The 25184-nt window shown below is 41.2% G+C and overlaps 2 protein-coding genes and 1 pseudogene across 2 annotated transcripts in view; 1 reads left to right on the top strand and 2 right to left on the bottom strand.

The window, feature by feature from the left end:
• Nucleotides 1–4339: 4339 nt before the first annotated feature.
• Nucleotides 4340–7262, bottom strand: TOMM5 (translocase of outer mitochondrial membrane 5). Its single transcript, XM_045562465.1, has 2 exons — nucleotides 7033–7262; nucleotides 4340–4569 (listed from the first exon to the last, which is right to left on the bottom strand). Exons 1-2 carry the CDS (start codon nucleotides 7151–7153, stop codon nucleotides 4535–4537), a joined length of 156 nt encoding a protein of 51 aa, XP_045418421.1. The 5' UTR covers nucleotides 7154–7262; the 3' UTR covers nucleotides 4340–4534.
• A 3785-nt stretch (nucleotides 7263–11047) lies between these two features.
• Nucleotides 11048–11520, bottom strand: LOC123645929 (annotated as a pseudogene).
• A 3163-nt stretch (nucleotides 11521–14683) lies between these two features.
• FRMPD1 (FERM and PDZ domain containing 1) overlaps nucleotides 14684–25184 on the top strand; it is a 137297-nt gene continuing 126796 nt past the window's right edge. Inside the window, exon 1 of the mRNA XM_045562463.1 lies at nucleotides 14684–14796. The gene's annotated coding sequence lies outside the window, so the exon portion shown is untranslated. The remainder of the gene's footprint in view (nucleotides 14797–25184) is intronic.

Below are 25184 nucleotides of genomic sequence, written 5' to 3'. Positions count from 1 at the left end.
GAGCCTGGCCTCCAACTATTTTCTTATGTACTATTTCAGAATTGTTTATTCCAAGTATTGAAACCCCCAGGAGTTTATGGCCTGAATTTTAAAAAGCTAGCCACAAAAACTGAAACATCACATTCTTATTCCACCCTGAACTGGAATCCAGGGTAACAATTACACTATTTTCCCTCAAGAAAAGTACTTGCGGATAGAGTACAACAAAGAAACATTAAAAGTCCCCTAAGCTGGCCAGGTGCAGTGGCTCACAATCCTAACACTCTGGGAGGTTAAGGCAGGAGGATTACTTGAGGCTAGGAGTTTGAGGCTAGCCTGAGAAAGAGCAAGACCCTGTCTCTAAAAAAAAGAAAGAAAAATTAGCCAGGTGTGTTAGCGAGAACCTGTAGTCCTAGCTACTGGGGAGGCTGAGGCAGGAGGAACATTTGAGCCCAGGAGTCTGAGGTTGCAGTGAGCTATAATGACCCCACTGCACTTTAGCTGGGGCAACAGAGTAAGACTCTGTTTCAAAAAAAAAAAAAAAGCATTGGCCAGCTGCTACTTATTAGCTACTGAAACTTTCAGAGTTTCAACCTCTCCATCTGTAAAATGGCATTAATATTGATTGGTTAAGGCTGTTTTTAGATAATGAATTTAAGTGTTTGGTAATTTTGAAGTCTGTATACAATTAGAGGATAAGCATGCTATCTCTTAGCATCTGGAAACATGAACGAAACCTATTCATGCAGTGAATACCAGCACAAATCACTCCTAAACACCTATCACTAGCCTAACCATTAATAGCTAACACTAACCAAATGTCAAGCAATTATGGCAACTGCTTTAGTTGCATTTTCTCACTTAATCCTTACAATACTTTCAAGTAGACAGATGCTTCTATTATTCTTACAGTTGAAAATGAGATTTAGAGTTTCCCTTGCTGAAAATCATTCACCTCATACATGTTGGAGCCAGGATTCAAAGTTAAGTCTGCCTGTCTTTAGAGCCAGTATTCATGACCACGTGCTATATACTACACCTCCTTAATTAAGGAAGAAATGGATATAAGTTACTAACATGAGACAAAATCACAGGTTCTATCTGGGTAAAGATGGTGGATTAAGCACATATATCTACTTTACTTCCTCCTGAAATTCCATTAAATGATAGTAGGAGTTTTTATCTTAAGGTATATACCTAAAAGTATACAGGAAGAGAACAGGAAGCAACCAGGAACAAAAAGTTAGAAGCCGGAAGACAGACCAAGAGTAAATAATGTAGCAGACTCAAGAAAACTGAATTCTGAACCAGTAGAGGGAAAAGCAAAACAAACAATAAACAAACAACCCTGCCTACACACAACCCAATTTATATCATAGAATCCCTAAAAGGCCCAGGAACTGGTGGTTTCAGGTGCCTCTGGAAATAAAGGGTGAAGGGGCAGACACCCGAATTGGTTTAAGTAATCAAGGTTTAAGAAATCAGATGTTCTCTGCAACTCTACACAGCAAAGCAATTTCTCTTCTCCAATGAACTCTCTAAATTAGAAGTTTATTTTCTGAAAAGGGTAAAATATAGGGTATACAGATTGTGGGATGCCAGGCAGTTTGGGCAGGAATACTGTACTCACAACACAGAGACTGAGTAAGCAAATGCATATTAGATATGGATATTAAGATACACACATCTCTCTGCCCTGGGCCTTACCACAGACCTCTTTCCTCACTTGACTCCCGGAACATTGGCAAGGCATCACTCTTCACTTGGAAGACTGAAAAAAATCTTTCTTCTCTAAGGAACCACCAGTTCAAAAGCAAATAACTAAAGATACTGACAAATCGCCTGTAATCCTAGCACTCTGGGAGGCTGAGGTGGGAGGATTGGTTGAAGTCAGGAGTTTGAGACAAGCCTGAACAAGAGCGAGACCCCCGTCTCTACTAAAAATAGAAAGAAATGATCTGGACAACTAAAAATATATATAAAAAAAATTAGCTGGGCATGGTAGCGCATGCCTGTAGTCCCAGCTACTTGGGAGGCTGAGGCAGAAGGATTGCTTAAGCCCAGGAGTTTGAGGTTGCTGTGAGCTAGGCTGACGCCACTGGCACTTTAGCCCAGCACTCTAGCCTGAGCAACAGAGCAAGACTGTCTCCAAAAAACAAACAAACAAACAGACAAACAAAACAAACAAAAGACACTGACATAAAAGTTTTCTTAACTATTAATATATGGCCTGATAGCCCTTTAGCAAAGCTCAACATCAACAAGCTCCACCCACTGAGAGCCTGTACTCTGTTAGTTTCCTATTCTTATTTTTTATCTTTTTTTTTTTTTTTTTTTTTTTTAAGAGACAAGGTCTCACTGTTGCCCAGGCTGAAGTGCAGGAGCATGATCATAGCTCACTGCAGCCTTGAATTCCTGGGCTCAAGTGATCTCTTACCTCAGCCTCCTCAGTAGCGCATGCCACCACACCTGGCTAATTTTTCTTATTTTTGGTAGAGACAGGATCGTGCTATGTTGCCCATGCTGGCCTTGAGCAGCTCCTAACCTTAAGTAATTCTGCCACCTCAGCCTCCTGAGTCACTGGGTATAACAGGCATGAACTACCACACCCAGCTTGTCCCCTGTTTTTAAATATGAGCAGACAACCAACAATTACCAGATATCCAAGGAAACTATCTAGTATGAAAGAAACAAAAACAGAGAAAAGCAATTTTAGATAGACTGGAAGAAAAAGAAACCATCAAAAGTGCTAACATTCTACAAAGAGAAGAGATGGAAAAGAAGGGAAGGAAATCATCAATAAAAATCTACAAAATGTCTGAGAACTAAAGGACACAAGTATCAAGTTTAAACAGGTTCAGCAAGTACCGAGCACAGTGAATTAAAATAAACAAACACCAAATTATGTCATCATGGAATATAAGAATACTAGGAAAAAAAGATCCTGGTTTCTCAGGAAGACAAACTTTAGTCCCACAAAAATATCAGAAATCACTGACAGCCAGAGGCAAAGGTGCAAAGCCTTAAAACTCTGAAGGAAAATGCTTTGCAACCTAGAACTCTATATTCAGCAAACTATCAATCAAATAACTGCCCAGAAAAGACCAGCAAGGTCTTAAAAACATTTGCTTCTTATGCCACCTTTCTCAGGACACTGCTGAAGAAAAGGTTCCATCAAAACAAGAGACTGAACCAAGAAGACAAGGTAACAGAAAACAAAAGATCCAACATGGGATAAGAGAAAAAAGAATTCCCAGAATGATGGTGAAGGCAGTTCCCACAATACAGCCACACATCGGGCACAGAAGACTATCAGTGCAGCCTGGGGCAGGTCAAAAGGCTACCGGGAAGATTTATTCAGGAAGATGAAACAGAATACCTAAGGAAGCTGGGCATTGTGAGAGATTTAGATAAATGGCAAGAAGTTTAGTTGATTTCATGGAAAGTTCACACAAAACTAAGCCTAGGAAAAACAAAAAGACATGCCAGAAAAGAAAACCACAAACCTCACTTAGAATCCTAATGACACTGATCCAATCAAAATCACACTACATTGTACACTGGAAGGAAGAGATGACAAGTAAAAAGAGGTGAATGTAGTTGTCTCTGAGGAGAAGGTTAAGGACTACTCCCTTCCCCCAACAAACTTGGAGAACTATTTGACTTAAAAATACAGCACTTTTTCCTTTGGTAGTGTTTCCTATACTCAGCATCAAGCAGTAATGCTGCCTTTCACTAAAATTGCTTGTTACTAAAACACAATGCCACTTTATCAAGATAGCAAATTCTCAAGCCTAGAACAAGAGGAACTCAACTTGTAGTTTGTAATCATCACAATATCATAAGAGTCTCACCAGTGATTGATGGCTTGCAGTAAAAAGCGGGATAATAATAATAGAAACCCATCTGGGCATGGTGGCTCATGCCTGTAATCCCAGCACTTTGGGAGGCTGAGGTGGGAGCATCGCTTGAGGCCAGGAGTTTAAGACTAGCCCAGGCAACACAGCCAGACCCTGTCTCTACAAAAAATAAAGAAAAAGAAAAATAGGAAACCCAATTTTTAAAAATTACTGTGTTTATTAAAAACTAATGGTCCTGTGCTTAAAAGTCATTGTGGTTGTGTGCTGAATTCCATAAAACATACATAACTAATTATAAGGGACTCTTCACAAATACATGCCAGACAGAAGTAAAAAGGTAAACAGAAATGACTGATAAGACAGTGCCATTTCAGACATAGTTCCCTTATAATTGACACTTGCTTGTAAATGGTGTTTGACATTAATTATTTATAATCATGCCAATATTCACAAAGGCCAAATATCACAGGCATAAAGGCATGCCATAACAACAAGATGTCTTTCATACTTCCCAAATAGTTGTATATTTTAGCTATGAAGGTCAGTTACCAGAGTCAAACTTGTTCTTAACAAGTAGAATTTTTATGTCCATTCAATCAGTCTCTTACACCTTTCTGGATCTATTCATTTGCAGATAGGAGTAGAAACTGTAACCAGGTTCTTCATATTATACATTCATATGTGATGTCCAATCTTCATATGCTGTCCAATTTCTTTAAGATAAAAGGAGCTGAAAGAAAAAAATAAACCTAAAATTAGTTTTCAGATCTATTAGCTCACAGGCTACATTATAGAATTATAAGATTAGGGGGGAAACAGGTCTAGCTCAACATATTTTTTAAAAACAAATCTCAGTAATGGTCAAATCTCTGCCTGCACAATCCAGCTAAAGGGACTCACTGCCTTCCAAGGCAGTCCATTCACTGTCACTCAGCTATGATTGTTATAAATTTCATTCTTGTACTATATAAAATCTTTTCTCCAGGTGGTTCTCCTCTTAGGGCCAGAAGTGTAAATCTAATCTTTTTTCAAACAATAACCTTTTATCGTGGTAATTTAATTGTAAAAGGAACAAAACTCTAGAGGAAACAAATGGGCATTTTTACCTTTACAGACTCATTTGAAAGGTAGAGGATAGGGGAAAACAACACTGAACTAGGGAACTAGAAAAGCTGGACACCTATTTTGGTCTTCTCACTGATTAGCTATATATCACTTATGCACTCCAGATCACATCTGCTCGTCTTACCTCATTATTATGACGGTCTAATAAGATGGTGCATAGAAATGTCTAGAAAACTAAGAAGTGTTGTCATATGGATCTAAAGAAGTGATATTATTGTCCTGTGTAAAAGTGCTGTGGCCAGAAAAGCTGTCAGAATCACCTTCTTTCTCGATATTCATACTAACAGAACATTTTGTTAATATTAAACTGAAGATACTTAGATCTGTCAGAAGCTGATAAAATCAGCAGTACATCTACTCTTTTCTATGTCTTAATCAGGGGAAAAAAATCCATCAAATGATGAATGGATAAACAAAATGTGGTATATCCATACAATGAAATCTTATTCAGCCATAAAAAGGAATGAAGTTCTAACATATGCTACAACATAGATGAACCTTGAAAACATTATGCTAAGTGAAATAAGGGGGGAATGGAGTGACAGCTAATGGGTATGGTGTTTCTTTTAAGGGGGAAAAATGTCATAAAATTATGATGATGGCTACAAAACTTTGACTATGCTAAAAACCACTGGTACACCTTAAATGGGTGTGCAATTGTATAATATACGTATTATATCTCAACTTAAAAGTGATAATAAACCAATTCAGGCTGGGTGCCATGGCTTACACCTATAATCCTAGCACTTTGGGAGGCCGAGGTGGGAGGATTGCTTGAGGCCAGGAGTTCGAGATCAACCTGAGCAAGAGTCAGATCCCCCTTCTACAAAAAAAAAAAAAAGAAAAGAAAAGAAAAGAAAAGAAAATTAGCCGGTGTGGTGACACGTGCCTGTAGTCTCAGCTACTCAGGAGGCTGAGGCAGGCTAATTGCTTGAGCCCTGGAGTTTGAGGTTGCTGTGAGGTTGCCAGGCTGCACTCTAGCCTGGCAGCAGAGAGAGACACTGTCTCCACTGCTGCCCCACAAAAATCTGGGAGTTGCAAGAAGCCGTTCAATGAGGATGATTTGGGTTTTTCTGTTCTCCAAGGCTCCTTCTCCTGGGGAAACAGTGTAATACCACAGTGAAACAGGCACTGAATAAAGGAGACTGTGCCATCAGTGGCTCTAGCCTATGCCCAACATGAGCTTTCTGTAGGATGACGTTGGTATGGCCTTCATTTACTTGAACCATCACTACTTCAACATCCAGACCAACCAACAATATAAAGCATGGAACAATGAAAAGGATACTGAACTGAGAATGAGGACACCGGGGCTAATCACTCCTGAGATGTATATAAGTTAGGGAACTGAGCTGTAAAGCTGCTTCCAGTTCTTATATTCAGTGTGAATGTGACTGTGAGACCCTGCATAAGTCCCCTCTGAAAGATGAGTTGTCATTTGCAAAAGGGAAATAAAGAATCTTAAGCCCTGCCTCCCTCAAAGGGCCGCTATCAAGAACAAGTAATCTAAGTAACTTTCTGCCAGCTGTAAAATCAGATAAAATCTCAGGTATTTGCATTAATTCTACAGACTCACATACTTTTCATTCCTTAAGGAAAAAAAAAGCAATTTTTACTTCACTATACAAAGAAACACAAATGAAGCAAGCACTGAAGGAATGGAACCTGGTATCGAGTTCTGGATTCTAGGTCAAGATCATTCCCTGAATGGGTGAATGACTTTGGGCCAGCCACTTCCCTACTCTGGTACTGTTTCTGTCTGCAAAACGAGGCAGTTGCTCCGGGGATTAACCCTTGAAGCTCTTCCAATTCAAACGCACTTAATGTTGGGAGAGCCAGAATGATTAAACACGCTCGCCAGGCCACCACGTGCACTTCGGTACGTCCTACCTGCAGACCTCAAATCGCACACACGCCGGTGGCTCTCGACTTGCGCGCCCCTTATTCCCCCGCGGCCGCTCAGCTCGGCTCCTCAAAGGCCCCTAACGGCCTGCAGGACTGGAACGAGGTGGGCGGAGTTGGCTAGCTCCCTGCTGGTTTCAGGGTCACAGCCCAGGAGGATACTCACTGACTCGCAGCAAGGCCACGTAGATGAGGAAGTTCCGTATGGAGGAGATCACATCCTCGCGCATCTTCCGTTTCATCTCCTCCGGGTCCAGCTTCGGCGCGAGGCCCTCGATCCGGAACATCGTGGCTCTAGATCCTCAGCTTTCAGCCGCCGCGCTCTGCTCTGCTCAGCGGCCGCCTCGCGCCCGGAACTCGGCCCAACCCCACTTCCTGTTCCCGCCCCTCGTTTCCGCGCGCCGCAACGGAAACCTGAGAGGGACAATCCGCCCCCTACTCGAGCCGACCTGGAGAAGGGCTGCCTGAAGGGGGCGTCCGCAATCTTCGCGACGCAGCCTCGGGTTCCCGCCCGCCACCCCGCCCCACCCCGCCTCCGCGTTAAGAATCTCTGTCCAGCCCGGAGCGCTGCACTGCCAAATGTTCGTATGCCCTGGAGGGCGCTATGCACACAGGTACCACCATAAATAATGATAGCTGACTTTTATTGACTACTCCATACAATTGTATCCCACGAATTAGATATTATAATCTTCATCTCCTAGGTGAGAAAATTGAAGCACAGAAATCTTTAGAACAACTTGGCCAAATGTGGTTTAAAATACCTCAGAGGAAAAAAAGTGTTGAGGAAGAGTGATGAAACGATATTAGCAAACTATGAGAAACAACTTAATCTGGTGATTAGTACATCATTTTAGTTAATTATTCTAATCTTTCTTGAGTATGTTTGAAATTTTATGAGGTAAGTTAAAACAAAAAGAAGAAGGTGATGAAACTTGCCCAAGGTCACACAAGTAGTAAATGGCAGAGCAGGGTTTTATAACTAGTTAGGCCTGTGGAACCCCAGAGACAGAGTTTTTAACATTTTCCATAGTTTTGCTGTATTCTCATTTCTGGAGTTAGCTGATCCTTACAAATTATTATATTGGCCCAGGGATACAGATGAATAAAGCGAATTTAAACCTGATCAACATTTTACAGATGAGGAGAAGGAGGCTCAGAAACCGAATCACTAAAATCTAAAGTCATTCTGCTAGTGATGCGCTGGACCAGGGTTCTAACACAGATAATTATAATGTCAAATTGAGTTCTCTTTCCCCTCCCTGCACCCTACTGCTCCTCTGTTAGTCTTTAACAGTTAGTGCCTGCGTGGGACATCCCTGGAGTCAGAAGGTAGGAGTTTGATGCAACCAGATTTCCTGTCACAGACTCATCCAAACAGGGTTAGAAGGCTGCTGCCCCAAGTTATACGCGCCAACTAGCCATATGTAATTCTCACACATGAACCAGATGACTGAATTGTGCACATAATCAAAACCACAGTGTTCTTTCTTCACTGCACATTACATAGCAACAATGGATCTTGGATAATTTAGAATAGTAATTTGCTACTGGCGCAACTGATAATAACTATAAGCATTGTCACCCACCTTCCTGATTGACAGGATGTAAGACACTGGGGCGAGAAAGGGAACCCATGTTTATTCAAGCTTTGGTAACCTCTTGCATCTATAATTCATGCAGTGGAAAAGCAGAGGCAGCTCTGGAATAGGAGGGGCTGATTTCTAAGGAATAGTCTCCAGCCAACCCTTCTAGACTGTTTAGAAAGCCTATGCTGATGTTGGAAAGCAGCAGGGGCTGTGGAAAGAACCTGAACAGGAAAACTGGACACAGGACCTCTAGATCTGGCACTGCCACTAACTAGCCATGTAATGAGGGACAAATGTCTGATTTCACTGTAACCACATTTCTCCAGTTGTAAAGGAAGGGCATATGATTAGATGCTCTTTAAGTCCCTTCCAGTTTGAACAATCTATGGATTTTTAAAAAACAATCTGTGTATTTTTAATTCAAACTGTGTCATCTAGGACTGCAGTCTGTGGCCTGTTAAGGACCTGGCTGCAGAGCTCCCGCCACCCCATGGGAGGAAAAATTGCCTTCCATGAAACCAGTCCCTGGTGCCAAAAATGTTGGGGACTGCTGATTTATGGTACATGTTATTTAATTCTCACAACAGTCCTGTGAAGAATGTACTAGGACTTTCTGGTCTGGAGTGTATGGCTATCAAAGTATCATCAAACGTGGTCAGAAATCAAAACAGCCAGTGTGTGTGTTTTCTATGATAGGAAGAATGTAACAATAAGGCATATCTCATCCATCTGAATAGTGAGGCAAAACAGACTGGGAAGGAATGAGTTCTTACTATGTGACTCTAGTAACTTAGAACCCTAAAGTTGAGTGAGTTTAGATAAACAGTTCACATGGAATTATCAATTTATTTTTTACTGAGATGCTTTTGAGTAACTTGCCTGGATTCATAAGAAACCAAAGAGGGGAGAAATCAGCCAAAAATCATGTTTCTGGGTGAAAAGAACAGGTTTTCAGCATTTGAATTTTATCCATCCAGTGCTAAATTAAAGCAGCACCTTTTTACCTGGCAGGTGATGTGGTGGCAAATGGCTGGCCTGTTAAAGAGCAACATTATTCTCATAACAATTCTCTTGGAAAGGTCTGGTGCTTGCCTACCTATGGAGATAGAGGAAGGTAGTCGACAGAAATATGAAGCAGCTATGTCTTGGGGCAAGGAATTGGTTTTGGATATAGTCTGGGAAGGTAAACTGTTCCTGTCTCAGAAATGTTCATTTTGCTGAACTCTCTCTTCCCCTCAAATGGCTCATCTATTTATAATGGAGGAAACTCATTAAAAGAAATTAGGTTCCTTTTTGGGGGCTTTTAAAAAAAGTGCTTATTTATTTGTTTGGCAGGTAGATGGTGGTATTGTCCAATTACAGTGGGTTTAAGTGAGGCAAATTGAAGAGAACATGCTTCCGGAAGTCAACATTGGGTGGAGCTGTTTCACATCCTGGACCCCTCAATGGAATGATGAGAAGGTAGGGTCTAATAGTTAAAGTTGCCTGCAGCTCTAAAATGCTGTGATTCTGTGTTCATCCTTCCTGTTCTTCCTATGTAACCTTGAACTAAAGGCTAAGAGCAATGGATTTACTGTGATTTTCCATGAAAGGCAAAAATAAAAAGTATGCACGCATAATTTAATATTGATATTTGTATTATTTAGTCTGATCACAGAGGAAATGGCAGCTGATGTCATAGGCTGTCTTGTTTTCCATTTAGATCCCAAGAGGGATTAAGGAGCCATTTCCTTTGCCTCAACTTTTCAGACAGTACTGTACACAATCGTTCAGCAAGTACAACCTACCCATAAGAGAATTAAGTGCTTTAATTTCCATCCGTGGGGAATTTGTATTTACAGGATCAGAAAGTGACTGATGACTCATGATTGGGGAATAAATCCAAAATAAAATCATAGGAACCTTGTCATTCCTAATTTATACAGAGTTACAGGCTTTGAATATTGTTCAAACCCCTTCATTTGGCAGATGAGGAAACTGAGGCCCAGAGGGAAGCTGGTTAGGAGCAGAGCTAGCTGGGACTACGGTAGGTCTCTGGGCTCCCAGTTTAGCACCTTTCCCTGTCATATCTTGCTGCTTTTGTTACTTCAACTGTGAATATTCTCATTGGCAGTCCTCCCCTCAGAGGTAAAAATTGGAAGAATGGGGTGTTGTTAAACCCCAGTTTGGGAGGGATGGGGTAAGGGTGGCTGCTATTCATCAGTAGGCTGAGGGCAGTCCTTCTTTCCACAATTCCACACCCACCATCAGTAGTTAATCTGGACTGTGTTATTATTCTGCTCCACACCTCTTCTTCCTCATTCCTTCAGGAGATGAATATGGCCTGGAATTCTTATTAATAAAATAAACTTGACTTTGAAGTTCATTCAGGATCCAAGATGAATGAAACAAAGGTCAGGACAAAGAAGGGACACTTGGACTCTCAGTAAGTGTTGCTCTGTGATAGATGCTAACCAGAGTGTTCACGTAGCAGAGAGGATAATTTAGTTTTGGAAATTACTTCCCAGCAAGAGGCATCTTGAGGAAGAAGACCTTTTTTTTTTTTTAAGGTGAAAAGATATATATATTTAGATTTAGCCAGTTGGACTCGGTTTAGATGATCCTAATTTTGTTGGCAATGTCCAAAGCATCGTAATCGGGAGCCAGTCGAACATATGCCTTCTTGTCTCCATCAGGCCTGATCAGGGTGTTGACCTTGGCCACGTCAATGTCATAGAGCTTCTTCACAGCCTGTTTGATCTGGTCCTTATTGGCTTTGACATCCACAATGAAAACTAAGTGTGTTGTTGTCTTCTATCTTTTTCATGTCAGACTCAGTGGTCAAGGGGAACTTGATGATGGCATAGTGATCAAGCTTGTTTCTCCTGGGGGCGCTCTTCCGAGGATATTTGGGCTGCCTCCTGAGCCACAGTGTCTTTGGCTGCCGGAAGGTGGGTGATGTACAGATCTTTTTTGGGGAGCTGTGGACGCCTTTTAGCACTGCCTTCTTGGCCTTCAAAGCCTTTGCTTTGGCTTCGGCTTTAGGAGGGGCAGGAGCTTCCTTCTTTGCCTTCAGAGCCATCTTGTGAAAAAAAGAAGGCCTTTTGAATATTAAAGAATTTTGATAACTTTCACCTCACTGGCATTTGCTTCTATAATCCCCTGTTCTCTGTTCTAATTTTTAGGACTTTGTTGTCTGGATGATTTGTGAATATTTGATCTCTTGCCAAAGAGACTATAAGCACCTCAAGTATAAGGAAAATGCAAAAATGCTATCACTCATTCTTTAATCCTCCAAAAAACTGAGGACAAATACTTCTATATGGTGAAAACTCAGTAAGTACCCCCTGAGTGAATGAATGAATTTCATGTCCGCTAATGTTTAGAATTTAAAAATTGATGGCTTTGTTTATTAGGTTGAAAGGAAATTGTCTCCCAAAGAAATTTACCCCAAATTCTACATAGTATTTTTATATAGTTACTTATTTCTCACAGCTTGTTTTTGTTTGGTTAAATAAAAATTCTTTCAATAATTTTAGTGTATTATAAGCAAAGTTAAAGAATAAACTTTAAAATGTATTTGATTTCATTTGTTTATGGCAATATAATTATTTAAAATCCGTATCACACTTTTTTTTTTTTGGAGAGAGGCTCTTGCTCTGTTACCCGGGCTGGAGTGCAGTGGCCCAATCATAGCTCACTGCAGCCTGGAACTCCCAGGCTCAAGTGCCCTTCCTGCCTCAGCCTCCTGAGTAGCTGGGACTACAGGTGTGTGCTACCACTCCCAGCTAATTTGTTTATTTTTGGTAGAGATGGGGGGTTGTGGGGGATACTTGCTATGTTGCCCAGGCTGGACTCGAACTCCTGGCCTCAAGCGTTCCTCCTGCCTCGGCCTCCCAAAGTTCTAGGATTACAGGAATGAGCAACCATGCCTGGCATCATACTTTTAATAACTTACTTTTTTCACAAAAAGTACATGTTTATAATAATAAAATTTAGAAAATACAGAATTATCCAAAAAGGAAAATAATCCCTCATAATTCCACAATCACTGTGGACATATTGGTGATAATCCTTTTGACCTTTCTTCTTCTATCAGATATATAGCTTTTTCTCTCTCTCATATGTGTTTGTATGTGTATGAATGTATGTGTGTATATATATCTACACATCCATTTATGTATGTATTTTTTATAAAAATAGAATATATAGTATATGCTATTTTAATTTGAATTTTTCATTAAGTGTTATTGACTATCTTCCTGTATCTTTAAATATTATTCTAAATATCATTAATGATCACTGTATGGTATTCCAGTATATGGATGTGCCATAATTTATTTAACTAAAACTCTTCCTTTGGGCATTAGTTGTTTCCATATTTTCTGTATAAATAATACTTCAGGGAACATCCTTGTAACACTATCTTTGTGCACACTTAAAAATTTCCCTAATCATTATAATTCTTACCTTAAATTCAGAGTTCACAATTTTTCCTAGTGACTCTCTTTTTTCTGAGGAAAAAAGCACTCTCTGGCCAAGACTGTAGTTGTCAGATCTCTACACTTTTTGGAACTACGAACAAGGGAGTGGGAGATTTTGTTTGTTTTTAGAAGAGATTTGCTTTCTTGTGCTAGAAGTTCTTATTATTTTGCAGCAGGAAAAGTAAAACATACTAACGGCTTAGTTTGTATTGAGAGCACATACTAATTTCTAGCCATCTCCCTGAAGAGGTTAGAGTGTTGATTTTCCCATCCCCATTACACAAAAGGTACACATATATGTTATAGAAATGTGCGTATACAGCTGGGTATAGTTTCTTGCCTTTCAATAAAAATGTAGTGCCTATAGTATAATAGGTGCTCAATTAATATTTATCAAGTGAAAAAAGGCAAAAGAAGGAAAGAATCTTTCATTGATTCAGTGATTACATATCCATCTCCTATACTGTTAGCTTGCTGTCACCACATGTCAAGAACTTGTTGGGAAAGTAGGAATTGAACTCATTTCCAACCTCCACAAGAAACAAAGGCTACCAGTATCCATTCTCCACACTGTGTCCCCGACATTTTCAGGATGACATATCTGCCTGATTAAAGACTGAGTAGATACCCACCATCTCATCTCAGAAAAGACATAGAACTTCTTAAAGGTGGGAATATATATTTTTTGTTGCATATGAAAGTTAAATTGCTATACCTTGTTTGTACAGATTGTGTATAAAGAAACATGTCAATCGTCTCATTATATAATATTTAGAATTCATTTGAGGAGAATAATGGCCAGGCCTTACTCAATATGTAAAACCTTATTTTAACCACTTTCTTTAGAGGGTCTCTCAAAATCTCAGGTCTAGAATGGCCTAAAAGGCCATCCAAGCCTTCTCTGTTGCTTGGTCCCCCAGACCCAACATCCTTGCTCCTGCTTGGCCATCTCTAGTTACAGGGAGCTCATCATTTTCCTGGGCAGTTCTGTCCATCTTTAGATAGGCAACTCTTCTGGTTAAGAGTCTAAGCTGCCTCTCCATAGCATGTACTCATTGGCCCCAGTTATATCGTCTAGAGTGTCAAATATAAGTCTTAGCATCCTTCCTCACGGTTATGTAAGCTTATGTATAAGCTTGGGTCTTCCTTGATGCTTGTTTTCTTCAGGCTAAAAGTAATTTTTGCAAAATTGTCATAAAAGGATAGGAATCATATCTTCTCATTTTTGTATCTCTGATGCTAGCATAGTGCCTAGCAAATGAGAACTGTTCAGTGTCTCCTAAGTAAATGTTTGTTGTTAAATAAATTGATTTTGGGGAGCAGCATAAAGCTTTTATTTTAGGGTAAACTGAAATTATAGGAAAAAAGAATTTAAAAGTCCCAGACATTATAAATGACTTGTTGGCTCTACTTGCTCCTCAGCATGACATACTTGGCAGACATGCAGTGATGGATATTTGAACATCCCTACACACTGTTTATGTTTTCAAGAGAGCCACGTGACACTTGTTCCTCTGCAGGTAAAAAGCCCCAGGCCAACTGAGCTGGGTTAGTTCACTCCAGCTGGCTGCGGGCAAATCCCAGGAGGGTGTGGACTGCCTGAGTGCAGGACCGCCAACTAGGGCAGAGAGCAAAAGAACCGGTTGGAAGAACAATGACACCACAGGGAGATGAATCTCCAGTTTAGCAATTCCAGTCCAGTTCTTGCATTAATGAGCCGTGTGACCTTGGCCAAGTGTCTACCTCTTTGTAGTCTCCAGAGTCCATATTTGTAAAATGAGGGCTTGGATTGGCTGGTCTCTAAAGTCCCTTCCAGGATTGATGCTCTGGGATTCTGTGATCAGCGTGAAGACTGTGGATACCGGCGGAAGGAGGAAGGTAAGTGTGTATTAGGAGGATGTGGCAACTGAACCATTGGCTCCCAGTCAGTAGAAGTCTTCAGCAAAAAGAAACCATACTAAGACAGAGATTTGTGTAAGCCATCCTGGAAGTAGAGACCTCGGGGGTCTAGTAGCTCACCATCATGTTTTAAGGATTTAACTCAGGTCCACCAGAAGAAAACATTTCCCAGGATTTGAATGGGGGAGGGGGGTGGCAGAGCAGTGGTAATTTTCACTTAATAGAATGCCTATTTTGGGGAAAAGTCTTTATGTTAATTGGCCAGTTGTTTTGATTATTTGCTTTGCAGTGAAATTATCCAAAATTTAAGTGTTGGATATGATGCAAAGAGTATCAGCTGGAACTTGTCTGGGACAGGTGTGACAGCAATGCAGTGTTTTTGAATGGAATTGTTAAGTGCGTGAATTAAAATTATTTGGAGTTTGAGGCTATGAATTATCAAGTCATAGAAATTCAGAATTGTCTTAATCCGAGTGAAAAAAAATTCCAGCTTAGTTTGAATTTTACCTTTCTTAACTGGGTGGTAGTGGCTTTGGTAATTATATTAAAGATTCCTTGGGAAGCACAAAGAAAGGTATATATTTTCCTAGCTGAATAAATATGTCATAACCAATCATTACTAGTTAAGAAGATCTAGTACCTGGTAGAGAACTTAGGGTGAGTAGAGAAGAAAATAACTTTATGATTGTTAAAAATCCTAGAAAGATTCTTTTTGTTCACTGTTTACTGGTACCAGAATTTCTGAGAGGTGGGTGGAAACTCCCACCTTTGTCCCTGAAAGAACTGGAAGTATGTAGTCACAAGGTATGCACAGGCTCTTGGCTCAGGGCAACTCCTTTCAAAGCTGATTCTTCTTCTGTGCTAAGTTTTTTCTCCTTCTTAGAAAAATAGTTACATAACAATTCACTTGGGTTCAGGGAAGGTAGATAATCACTTAACCTCTTAAAGATTTTGGACTTAAATCCTAGTGGACAGGGCATCAACCAAGGCACCAGTGTAGAGATGTATGTCCTTTTTGTATCGAGGTGAGACAGGAGCAAAGAAAAGACCCTCCTGAGAAATGATGGAACCAGCCAGAACCAGGAAGAATGAATGGAAATGGAGGCCCCTCAGGAAGAGGAGCTAAAACACAAATATAGAAGTAGTTAACATTATTGAACATTTACTCTGTTGCAAGCATGGTTCTAAATCATTGAATATAATTATCACATCAACCGTCTGAGGCAGACTCTATTATTTCCATTTTACAAATGGAAAACTCAGGTCTACAGAGGTTAAATATTCACCCAAGGATAATTAGGTGGTAAGTTGTAGCGCTGGGATCCAAACCTAAGCAGGTCATCTGCAGAGTTGTTGCTGTTAACCACCCTGCCTTGTGCATATATTACCTTTCAAGGTTGCGTATGACTTTTTTTTTTTTTGAGACGGGGTGTCGCTATTGTCCAGGTTGGCCTTCAACTCCTGGGCTCAAGCGATCCTCCCATCTCAGCCTCCTGAGTAGCTGGGACTACAAGCACGTGCTACCACACCCAGCGTGACTCTCATTCTGTGTCCCTAGCACCCAGCCAGGGCTTGAAAGGTAATGGACTTTGTTGAATGTTCCTGAACTGAATGGAACCCAGCAGATGCAGCCTGTACCCAAACCTGGGACATGGAGTCTGTGGGAGGTTCTGTTTGGCATAGTGCAGTACTCAGGAGAAGCAGAATGCTAGCCAGTCCCTGAGGACTGGCAACAGAAGCCCAGTTCAACCAGCTGACAGCAGATCATGGGCGGGATTCCTCCTCACTGCACTGACAGGGGGAGGGAAATCACGGGCACTCAGGAACGCAGAGCTGATGGAGGTGAGGAAGCAGCCTGGTCATTTCATGACATGTACCAAGAACTCACTCTACACCAGCCCCTGGGCTGAGCACTGGCCAGTGGGAATATAGAATTAGATCGTGCATATTCTGTGCCTTAGAGAACCCCCAAGCTAGTAGTGAGAAGGGCTGCCTATGTGATAGGACTGTGGAAATTGCCTCAGGACCTCTGTCTTGGTTTGTAGGGGCAAGATTAATTCTAAATCCTATTGTCACTGTCAGTGGAATTTTAAATATTCAGCCCCCTGCCCACTAACTGAATTCAGGAGATGGATTGTGTAAACTTTGGACCCCTGGATAAACTTTCTGGAGCAAGGATGTAGGGGCTAAGGTTGTGGCAAAGCTGGGTAGACAGAATCTGCAAAGGGACTCTGCAATTAAAATGACTGGAGAGATGGATAGATAGGAGAAGGAGGAAGGAAATAAACCCGCTCTTGTATGCATAAAACGCTAGGACCTATTTATCACAATAGAAGAGGGCGTTATTCTCTGTTAGCCACAGAACCTTCTTTTGGGTCAAGCCTCTTGAGTGATAAAGAAATTTTGGTAGACTAGGGACTTACTTGGTGATGAAGGTGATATCTGATTTGCCTGGATGGTTCAGTTTCAGTTTCTTGTGCTGGTGGCATTATTTATATCACCTTATTTCACTCTCAAAAGTATTCATGGATAATAAACTTTATGGTCACACTGCCCATGGGAAACAAAAAAACCCTGTGTTTTTCTGGATATCTAAATTTTAAAGCTTCTTGCTAAATAGCTTTTTCTTCAGTCACCAGCATGGCTGAATAGGAGCACAACTCTTTCCTCTTCCCTCTTAGCCTGGCTGGAAACACGGAAAACTAAAATATACTTAAAAGTTAATAGAAAAAAAATGTTTCCTTTAAAATAGAAAAACAGATACAGGTTACAAATTCATTAAATTTTTGCCACAGATCCACTTGATTGGCTCAGTTTAGAGTCGTCAGTTCTTGGATCATTTTGCTCTCCTCTGCCCCAAATCGGGGGCACACAGCCAGGGACAGGCTGGAGTGGGGTGTCCGTAGGAACTGTGGATGTGAGGGGTCCTCAGCCCCTCACGTGTCCTGCTGGGCTATGGGGCCCTGAAGTGTTAGTGCTTGAGGTGTTCTTCCCTCCTGACTCCTGGGAGAAGAGAGGATTATTTTTTCACATGAAGCCAACCACTTGAAGCACAGTAACAATGAATGTACAATTATTATAAACTTACAAAAGAATCAGAGAGAGGAATGAAATTGGTGTTTCTTGAAGTTTAATTGAGCATTGACCTCCTCATTAGCAGCACTCAGTTCCGTTTATGTGGCCTCATTTAAAGATGGAAGATAACAAGGATTAGGGGAAAGAGCCCTTCCTCTATGTAACTGTTCCTTTTCTCTCTCTCCCCTTTACTAGTGCACCTCCCTGTGTCTGTGTGGTTGTGCTGTTATTGCTAAAATCATCAAACAGGAGCTGTGATTGTGTGAGACCTTAGTCATCTATTTGTTACAAAAGCATTTTTGGACTGTTTGAACTGCTTCAACACCTCTTTCCTTTGGATACTGTTGGAGATTAGGAGGATTATTAATAGACAATTAGGGAGCATTAGGCCTGCCATAGAAATTGAAGAGAATTATAGGGTCAGGGATTTATAGTCAAATTAAAAGAGATGCAAAAATAATGAGAAACCTCATTGTTTAGGTTTTGATGTTAGAAGCTCATCAGATCTTCAAAGATCTAGAAATGTGTAATAAAACCACACCAGCTCTCATTTCCACTTTCCCAACATAAAACAGCTGAAGATCATGGGATAGATTAATAGGAGATAGCAAGGATGTGCTTCTTCAAGGGAAGTTCCTCTGAGAAGCTTGCTGTCTCAGGAAGACCTGGGTCAGGGCTTTTGTGCATCAGTTTTAAAAGGAGGGAGATAAACTTGTGGCCAGCGATAACATCTGTAGCTATTGAAGGTGAGACGGGGTAGTGAGTTCTCATGCTTCATTCCATTTAAGCCCCTATGTCACAAAGGCCACATGAACAGGCTGGGAATATTTTCTCCACAGGGCCTTTGCTGGTGTTCAATTTCTCCTGATAAAGTGCCACATTCTCCATGTCAAACCCTCTCCAAAACTTGAATAAATGCTGGGTCAATGAAGTAACATACTGATTATTTAAGAAACATGATATAACCTACCTATGAAGACTGTAGGATGCATGTAAAACCCTTCAACATTTTAAACTCTGGGTCCTAGAAAGCAATTCCAAAGGCACTGTCATCACTCAAGACTTTGTTTTCTTTTGCAAATCATTCCTGGGAACCGACACCAGAAACAACTTATTAATCTCAAAAGCAACCACACTCATAATTTTATAATAATGATAAAAATACTGAGAGTATTTAAATTTTAATAAGAATAACAGCTAAAATGTATTGTGGGCATATTGAGTGCTAGGCCTGCACTGCACTGAGAGCTTTACATGCATGGTCTTGTTTAAGTCTCCCAATAATAAGTACTATTCTGTAGGTATTATTATATTATTATCCCAGTTTTACAGGTGAATATTATTAGAGCCCAACCTATGTTCCTGAATTCCTGACCAAATATCCAACTATCTACTCAACATCTCTGTTTGGGTGTTTAATAGTTATCTCAAGTTTAAAATGTACAGATCTTGGCTCCTAATATTTCCCTTCTCATTGCCCTGTCCACAGTAAACTTAAACCCCTTCAGTATTCTTTATCCCAGGTAATGGCAACTCCGGTTGCTGAGGCCAAAAACCTTGGGATTGTCTTTGACTCATCTCTTTTTCTCATACCCCACATCCAATCTGGTCAGCAAATCCTGCCACTGCACCTTCAGACTATACCCACTTCTTTTTTTTTTTTTTTTTGAGACAGAGTCTCACTCTGTTGCCCAGGCGAGAGTGTCATGGGATCAGCCTAGCTCACAGCAACCTGAAACTCCTGGGCTCAAGCAATCCTCCTGCCTCAGCCTCTGAGTAGCTGGGACTATAGGCACATGTCATCATGCTGGCCTAATTTTTCTATTTTTAGTAGAGAATGGGGTCTTACTCTTGCTCAGGCTGGTCTTGAATTCCTGAGCTTAAGCGATCCTCCCACCTCAGCCTCCCAGAGTGCTAGGATTATAGGCGTGAGCCACCGCGCCCGGCCTGCACACTTATTTTAGTAAACTCTTTTGCCCAAGTGTATCAGTTCTGTGAGGATTCAGAGTAAATCTCACTACAGTGAAATCTATCAAAAAGATAATGCAGCTTCCAGTTAACACTCCTCTTATTTTGAATAATATCTAACTTGTATGCATAGTTTTGGCTCTATTATGTGTAAGATGCTGTATTTGGGAACATTTCTGACATACTTCAGTACACAGAGCCTAATGCAAAGCTTGGCACACAGTGAGCCCTCAATGGCTCTCATCTGTATGCTCTTTTCCCTTTACCCTTCATTCTAGAATTTGCAGCATTTTGCAGATCTGGTTATAATGAAATTGGACCCAAAGTGATTCTCTCAGCCTAGGAGAGAGGCTAGTGGTGATTCCATGGGGATCAGCCTGGAAATGGGCTCTTGAGTCCTCAGCTGAGACCTCAGCTCTCTGTCTCTCTCTTCCACTTGGGCCCCAGCATCTGTACAAAATATACTTAGGCCCCTGTCTTCTGCCTTGTTTCCCTGACCATTTATAGGCCTAGAAACCCTGACCTATATGCTAGAGGTATTATGTGGATTGACCAGTGAACCATAATTAATAGTGAAGTAAACATTCATTACTGTTGTCACTGTTTCCAGTCTGGGTTCCTAACTGGAAGAGAGAAGCTGCTTGCACAGTGGCTCTCTGTGGGAGTTCAGAACACCCCAGAAACCTATGAGGGGTATGTCCTCCTTTGAAGTATGCTAAGAGTACCTCAAACTCTTTTAAAGGACTTGAATTCACACTAGAGGGGTGTCCTGTTTGTAAGTGACTGCAGGGAACCTAGTCACTGTCCCCAATATCAGAAGGGCCGCCATGGGGCAGAGGATGTGGAGTTGTCCAAAGGTCAAAACAAGGACCAGTGGGGAGGCAGATGTTAGCCCAAGAATGGGAAGAACTTTAACAGAGCAGTTCAACTGGCACCAACTGCCTAAAATAGCAAGGAGTTCTTTCCAGTCATAGAAAAGTTTAAGCAAAGCCTAGATGATTTTTAATAATATTTTCAAATAATTTATTGATTGATTACCTACTATGTGCAGGGCATAGTGCTAGAGAAGCCAAAATGTGATTTTTCAGCACCCAGGCTCCCAAGGCTACTGTGTATACTCAGAAGGCTAACTTAGTAATTTACAAGGAAAAGTAGAATTGCTGAAGGTATCAAATGCTCAAGTCCTATGACTACAGCATTCTAGCCCTGTAAGTAGGTCGAATGAGGAGTCATATTATAATCAGGTGTCAGTTTATTAACTCATAGTAAGAAATGTAATTGTCAAGGATGCCCAAGTCCAATGGCTAATGTACTTATTTCCTGTAGGTGGATCTACTTGAGAAGCTAAACTATAATTAGATTGCTTGATACATTTGGAATTCAAACAAGGGGTAAACATACAAAGAATGTTTAGGGGCACCTGGCCTAGACCACTGTAATAGGAAGACACTTGTCACCAGAATTCCTTGGGTCACCTTCTTAACCAGAGCCGCTTTACCCTGCGTGGTATTAGATGAACATTGCCAAGGTTTGCTTATCTGAGCCTCTTTTCTCATGTTTTCATAGCTAGTCAACCTCTCTTCTGATTGAGCCTTTCTTCTTTAGCTGTATTAATACTTTCTGTTAGATTTCATCAAGTTTTCCGGGTCTGAGAACCATTCTGTTCCTTTAAGGTGACTTAGCAAATCTCTGCTCTAATCCATTATGTGTTGATGTCCTACTTTAACTCTCAGAGGACAATCTCTTTTCCAATTCTTTCAGGATCACTCACTGTTGCCTTGAGTACTGACAATACTTACAGCGTGGAGATTCTAGGGCAACCCCCAAGCCCCAGATGGCTTAGAACAATCTTATTTAACATTGTCAGAATTTCATAAACTAGATAAACCTCAGCGATAGTAACCCCTTCCATTCCATTCATGTGTTTCTTTGTAATGAGAACACATGATCACGTCTGTTATTTTATTCCGTCATCCTAAGAACTCTTGAGGTAAAGGGCAGAGATAAAGGGCAGCGATGGGAGTTGCTCGTGTCACACAGTTAATAAGAGACAGACACAGAGGTCAGACCCCGGGCCACTTCCAATTACATCCCACTGGCTCACCATGAAAAAGAAGAGAGTTTTCTTCTAAATTCCATTTACTTTGAAATGAAATGTCAGATAACACTATTGTTGAATTTATCCACTCGAAGATCAAGCACAGAAATCAGATGTTGAGGCTTAGCATGAAAGCCACTGTTGAAAATTCTAGTATGGGAAGTAGGGCTTGATTATCAGTACTGTAGATGTGTCCAGTCCCATCCCTACATCTAGGAGGTGGAACAACAGGATTAGACAGACTCCTGAGGACAGAGCTGGCAGCAGCAGTAGAACAAAGACTAAATCATAGATTGGAAGGCACATCAGCAAGCCCAGAGTTAGAAAAGAGAGGGCTAGTGTCCCTGAGGGATATTGCCACCAAGCTGCAGGGAGCATAGGGCTTGAATAACCCCTCTCAGACTCAGGGGGCTTTTCCTCTAAACACTGCTGGCTATACGAGGATCCATTCCTACTCTTTGCTTCTTTCCCTAGACTGCACACAGATCATTATTGAACACCCACGCTGTGCCAGGCTCAGGTCGAGGTATCTTATTTTGCTCGTAACAAGCTTAAAGATTGTATTACCTCTGTCCTACACCCAAGAAACTGTGACCCTTAGAGGTTAAGTAACTTGCCCAAGGTCACTAATATATGATGGAAGTAGGTTTCTAAGGCAGGTCTGTTTGGATACAAAACTCCCCATGAGAGTCCATTCTCTGCATGCTTTGGAGCTCAGCAGGCTGAGTCTTCTCAGCCAGTGATGTCCAGATGACAGAGCTGGCAGGAAAGGGTGGGGCAGCCGCTGCTGACTCCAAAAAGGAAACCAAGTCTGGCCACACAGACAACTGCAGACCGATTAAAATGGTGCATGAGGTAATTAAGGACTGTGAATGAGGTGCCACTGTTCTGAGGTGCCATATAGCTGCCAGATAATAACAGCCTTGGGCAGGGACATTCTGTGGAATTGAATGGCTTAAGTGACAGGATTAAAACAAAAAGGACAAGACACCTGCAAGACATAAATTCATACTTTGAAATTGAATCTTTAATACAGTTCAATTTCAGAAATATTTATGGAACTTAGGTCAGGGAACAGTGGTGGATGTTACAGGGGGCACAGGGGACACAAGAATAGGTGGCACTCTGTCCCTCACTCAAGAGTGGCAATTCTCCATCCTCACTGCCACTTCTCATCACCTGGACTATGCAGTCATCTCCCAAGTGGTATTCTTGTCTCTTTCCTTGACCACAATCCATGGAAAACAACTTTGGTCACATAAATTTCCCACTCAAAAATGCTTCCGACTGCCTATGGATTAAGTGCAATATGGAAAGCCCCCACAGATTGGTCCAAATTAACTTTTCTAGGCTTTTCTTCAATTATGTCTTTCTCCACCATGTACCCTATATTCCAGCCTTATTGGTTTACTGCAGTTTCCTCAAACACATTGTCTCTTTCTTTCCCCATCTGTTTGCCTTTTCTAAATCTGATATGAATCATAGCGTGTCTTCTCCTTCAGTCTCTGACTAGAGAAATCTTGCTCACTTTTCAAAGCTCATGTCAAATGCTACTTCTTCCCTAAAGCACTTCTCTAATGGCATGTCATCTGTGTCTACATTATCCTCCATTGCACTTGGTCTATCCTTCTCTTGTGTTGCATAGCTTTCCTCCTGTGAGTTCCCTGAGGAACTGGTCCTGGAATTGGCTTTGTCATTTTCCTCTTACGCAGCACAGCCTAGAACAGTGTTTAGGTGGAGTGAATTATACTGCATGGAATGGAGGAGGTAAACCCAGCCCAAAGTGACTCAAACAAGGCAAAATGACAGAGCTTCAAAATGGAATTGAATTCACGTTGGAGTGGGGAGGAAATTTATTGGAAACAGGAAAGACTTGGAAAGGTTACATTTTTTTTCATGTAAACCACTCCTCTGTGACATCTATCCCTTCTGTACCCCTCACCATGGTATTCATAACCCAGTATTATAATTATATGCTTGTTTGTCTGATTTATCAACCACATTAGAAGATCCTTGAGGTCAGAGACCAAGCCTTAATCCCTGTTATAGGCTTGTGTCTACTTCAGTGCTTGGCACATGGCAAATGCTCAACAAATATTTGTGGAAGAAGGGGAAAAAAGGTAAGAGGGAGGAAGGACATATATTCATGTAGATGGAAGAGGGCAAAAACTGCAGAGAAATTGAATCCAAAAGGGTATAGTCATATGTGGGGACCCTGCCATATTGTCTTGGTGGATTAGCTTGATAGAGTGAAGGTGGTTACTAGCTACATACTGCTTTTTTGTGGGTGCTAATTGACACTGAGTAAACAAGGAAAAAAAAACAATAACCCTATATTCCCAGATTCCTTTGTCCCACTCCTCCCCCACATCCTGGAATTGGTGCTGTGATACATTCCTCAATAGGAGATTATTAGGAGACAGTTGGCAGCTGCACTCCATCCTTACTCTGTAACAGAGGGTCATTGTGATTGCTGGAGGTTTCACTAACACAAAGACCAGTCAAATGGCCACTTAAGTAAAGGTAGCTCTTTAAAAAACAAAAATCAAAGGTTTCCAGATGAGGCTAGAATTCCTCCCCACCCCCACTTCTACACAGATCAACAAAATTAGGAGTGGAACACTCATTTTTATCTGCCTCCAGGTTAAAGCATCAAAGCCCAGTGGAAGAAGTAGTGGCTTGGCATTACTGAAAACCAAGCACAATTAGCATTTCCACCACTTACCAGGCACACAACTTAAGGCAAGTGCCTTAATCACTGAGGATCATTTTCCTCATCTATAAAATGGGAATAAATAGTATATTCTTCACAGGACTGTTGTGAGAATTAAATAACATGTAACATAAATCAGTGGTCCCCAACCTTTTTGGCACCAGGAACCGGTTTCATGGAAAACAATTTTTCCGTAGACTGGGGTGGGGTGGATGGTTTCGGGATGATTCAAGGGCATTACATTTATTGTGCAGTCAGACCTCTCTGCTAATGACAATCTGTATTTGCAGCTGCTCCCCAGCACTAGCATCACTGTCTCAGCTCCACCTCAGATCATTAGGCATTAGATTCTCATAAGGAACGCGCAACCTAGATCCCTCACATGCGTAGTTTACAGTAGGGTTTGTGCTCCAGTGAGAATCTAATGCTGCTGCTGATCTGACAGGACGCAGAGCTTGTGTGGTGATACAAGCGATGGGGAGTGGCAGTAAATACAGATGGAGCTTCGCTCAC

Source organism: Lemur catta, chromosome 10, assembly GCF_020740605.2.
Source record: "Lemur catta isolate mLemCat1 chromosome 10, mLemCat1.pri, whole genome shotgun sequence".
NCBI lineage: Eukaryota > Metazoa > Chordata > Mammalia > Primates > Lemuridae > Lemur > Lemur catta.
This window is presented reverse-complemented; position numbering and strand designations above follow the sequence as displayed.